The following is a 2,027-nucleotide window of genomic DNA, read 5'->3' as shown; positions in this document are numbered from 1 at the left end:
AAAGGTGTGGGGGCACAGGGTGGTGACCACAAGCCTGACAAGGTGCTGTAGGTCATGGCAGGAGGCAACTCCCAACCACTGACCATCCTCCTGGTCCCATCATGACCTGGTTGAGCTGAGCCAAACTGAGGGATCCGCCTGCTTGGTGGCATTTCCTGGAGCCACCCACGGTCGCAATTAAATCCTGAGAAGCTTCATCCCCTTCCCGCCCCAGCACTTACCTAGAGGCAGGATCACGACGTTGGGAAAGCCCAAAGCCATCTCATTGACAGCCTGTATGGAGAAAGCAGGGGGAGGGGGTCATGTGGGGAAGCTCCCTCGGGGGGACCCTGCACCGTGCTGGGGTGGGAACAGGGTGGCCCCTCATGTCACAGCCAACAGGTTACAACGAGATCCAGTGGGAGCGATTTGGGGTGAGTCACTGCTTCTCTGCACCTGGCTGAGCACGGCAGCCTGAAAGCTCCCAGCAGCAATGCCCCTGGCACAGGGGCTGCCAGCAACCCCCCCAGCACTTCCCATCATGCACATACCTGCGCCAGGAGGTGCAAAAAAAATTAAATACATACACATTTAATATATATATATAGCTATTTTTAGTATTTAATACATATCTATGTATTTTTGTTATATATACATACATACATGTATATATATATGCATGCGTTTTTCAGTGCCATTCATTGTGCAGGATGCTGGCACTCAACCTCCCAGTTCTAGGTGGGATGGTGGCAGCCCCAGGCACCATCCCAGAGCTGACTCCCTCCTGTCCCCCCACGCCAGTGCCCTCCCTACCTTGCCCTGGGGGTCCAGGCAAGCAGCGAAGAGGTGCTGAGGTGGGCTGGGCTGCTCCAGCAACCCCCCCAGCAGCCCCAGGCCCAGCCCCCCATCGCAGCCGGTCAGCAGGACACTGCTCACACGGAGTCCCTCCATCCCCACTGCTCTCCACAGCCGGTTGTGCCGCCCCAGTGAGGTTTGGCAATCGGCCTCAATAATCTGGGAGGTGGCAACGCTGTGGGTGCTGCTGGGATGGGTGGAGGTGGGGGGCACCGCCTGCACCTCCTCTTCTGGAGGGGATGGGGCAGCAGGATGCTCTTCTGCATCCCAGGGTCACCCATCACCTTGACCATGGGGTTTTCTTGCTCCTCCATACCCCGAAACTACCATCCCCCTCCAGCTATGGGAATCCCAAAAGGGTGATGGGACCTTCCCAGCTGTCCCCCATCACCGGGGTGACCCCAGGGAACCAGAACATCCATAGGAGCGCAGGCAAGGCTATTAATTACAGTACAACCTTTATTAATACTGGAATCTTCACAGTGCATTCGTTACTTGTAGCAGTGACTATGGAAAACGGGGGAGGGGGGGAAAGAGGGGAATTACCACCAGAAAAAAAAAAAAAGGAAAGAGGGAATGAAAGAAAGAGAAAGAAGCTTGGCAGAGGAACAGGGAGAGGGGAAGCGGCGGCAGAGGCGGGAACACGAGGAGGGAAAATAAATTAAAAAAAGAGAAAAGAATAAGGACCAAGTTAACAACAGCACCAGAAAAGTTACTTCAGTCGAAAGACAGGTCAGTTTTTTTTCTTTTCCAAGGAATTTTTGTTTTCTGTACAAAATAAGAGACCCCCACCCCCTCCCTCAAACCCAAACATTTGTCACTTGGCATCAGCGGTTCTGGGCAGGAGAAGGGGAAAGGGGGAGAACTAAATTGTTATTCCTAACGGGGAGGGCTGAGGGGGCTGCGATGCGACAGACAGCGGGGGGGCGGGGGGTATGTACAGCGGGGGCCGGGGGGTTGTGCTTTCCTCCAGCTGCCGGCAGAAATCAGCTGCTTTGCCTGGGGGTCTGAGTCAAACCTCCTGTGCCTGGACCCACCTCCGAGAGGACCCTGCACTTGGCCTGTGAGTGCTGAGTGGTTTGGAGGGGTTCCCAGTGATCCTTGTGAGGGGGGGGGCAAAGAGGAGGTTCAGCATCCTCAGTCCCTGCACCCTGGTGTCCCCCCAAGACAGAGGGGACTGCAGGCCTCTACCC

The 2,027-nt window shown here is 55.5% G+C and overlaps 1 protein-coding gene across 1 annotated transcript in view; it reads right to left on the bottom strand.

Annotated features, from left to right (window-relative positions):
* Positions 1-2,021, bottom strand: part of LOC103620283 (C-factor) — a 4,088-nt gene extending 2,067 nt beyond the window's left edge. The window contains exons 1-2 of the mRNA XM_008638885.2: positions 793-2,021; positions 222-273 (exon numbers count right to left, since the gene is read on the bottom strand). Of these exons, the coding sequence (XP_008637107.1) occupies positions 222-273; positions 793-930 (190 nt within the window). The 5' untranslated portion in view covers positions 931-2,021. The remainder of the gene's footprint in view (positions 1-221; positions 274-792) is intronic.
* Between the last annotated feature and the right edge of the window lie 6 nt (positions 2,022-2,027).

This window comes from Corvus brachyrhynchos, unplaced genomic scaffold (assembly GCF_000691975.1).
Source record: "Corvus brachyrhynchos isolate BGI_N302 unplaced genomic scaffold, ASM69197v1 scaffold26, whole genome shotgun sequence".
NCBI classification, from domain to species: Eukaryota; Metazoa; Chordata; class Aves; order Passeriformes; family Corvidae; genus Corvus; species Corvus brachyrhynchos.
The sequence above is the reverse complement of the archived record's forward strand: the minus strand, read 5'-3'. Positions and strand labels throughout refer to the sequence as shown.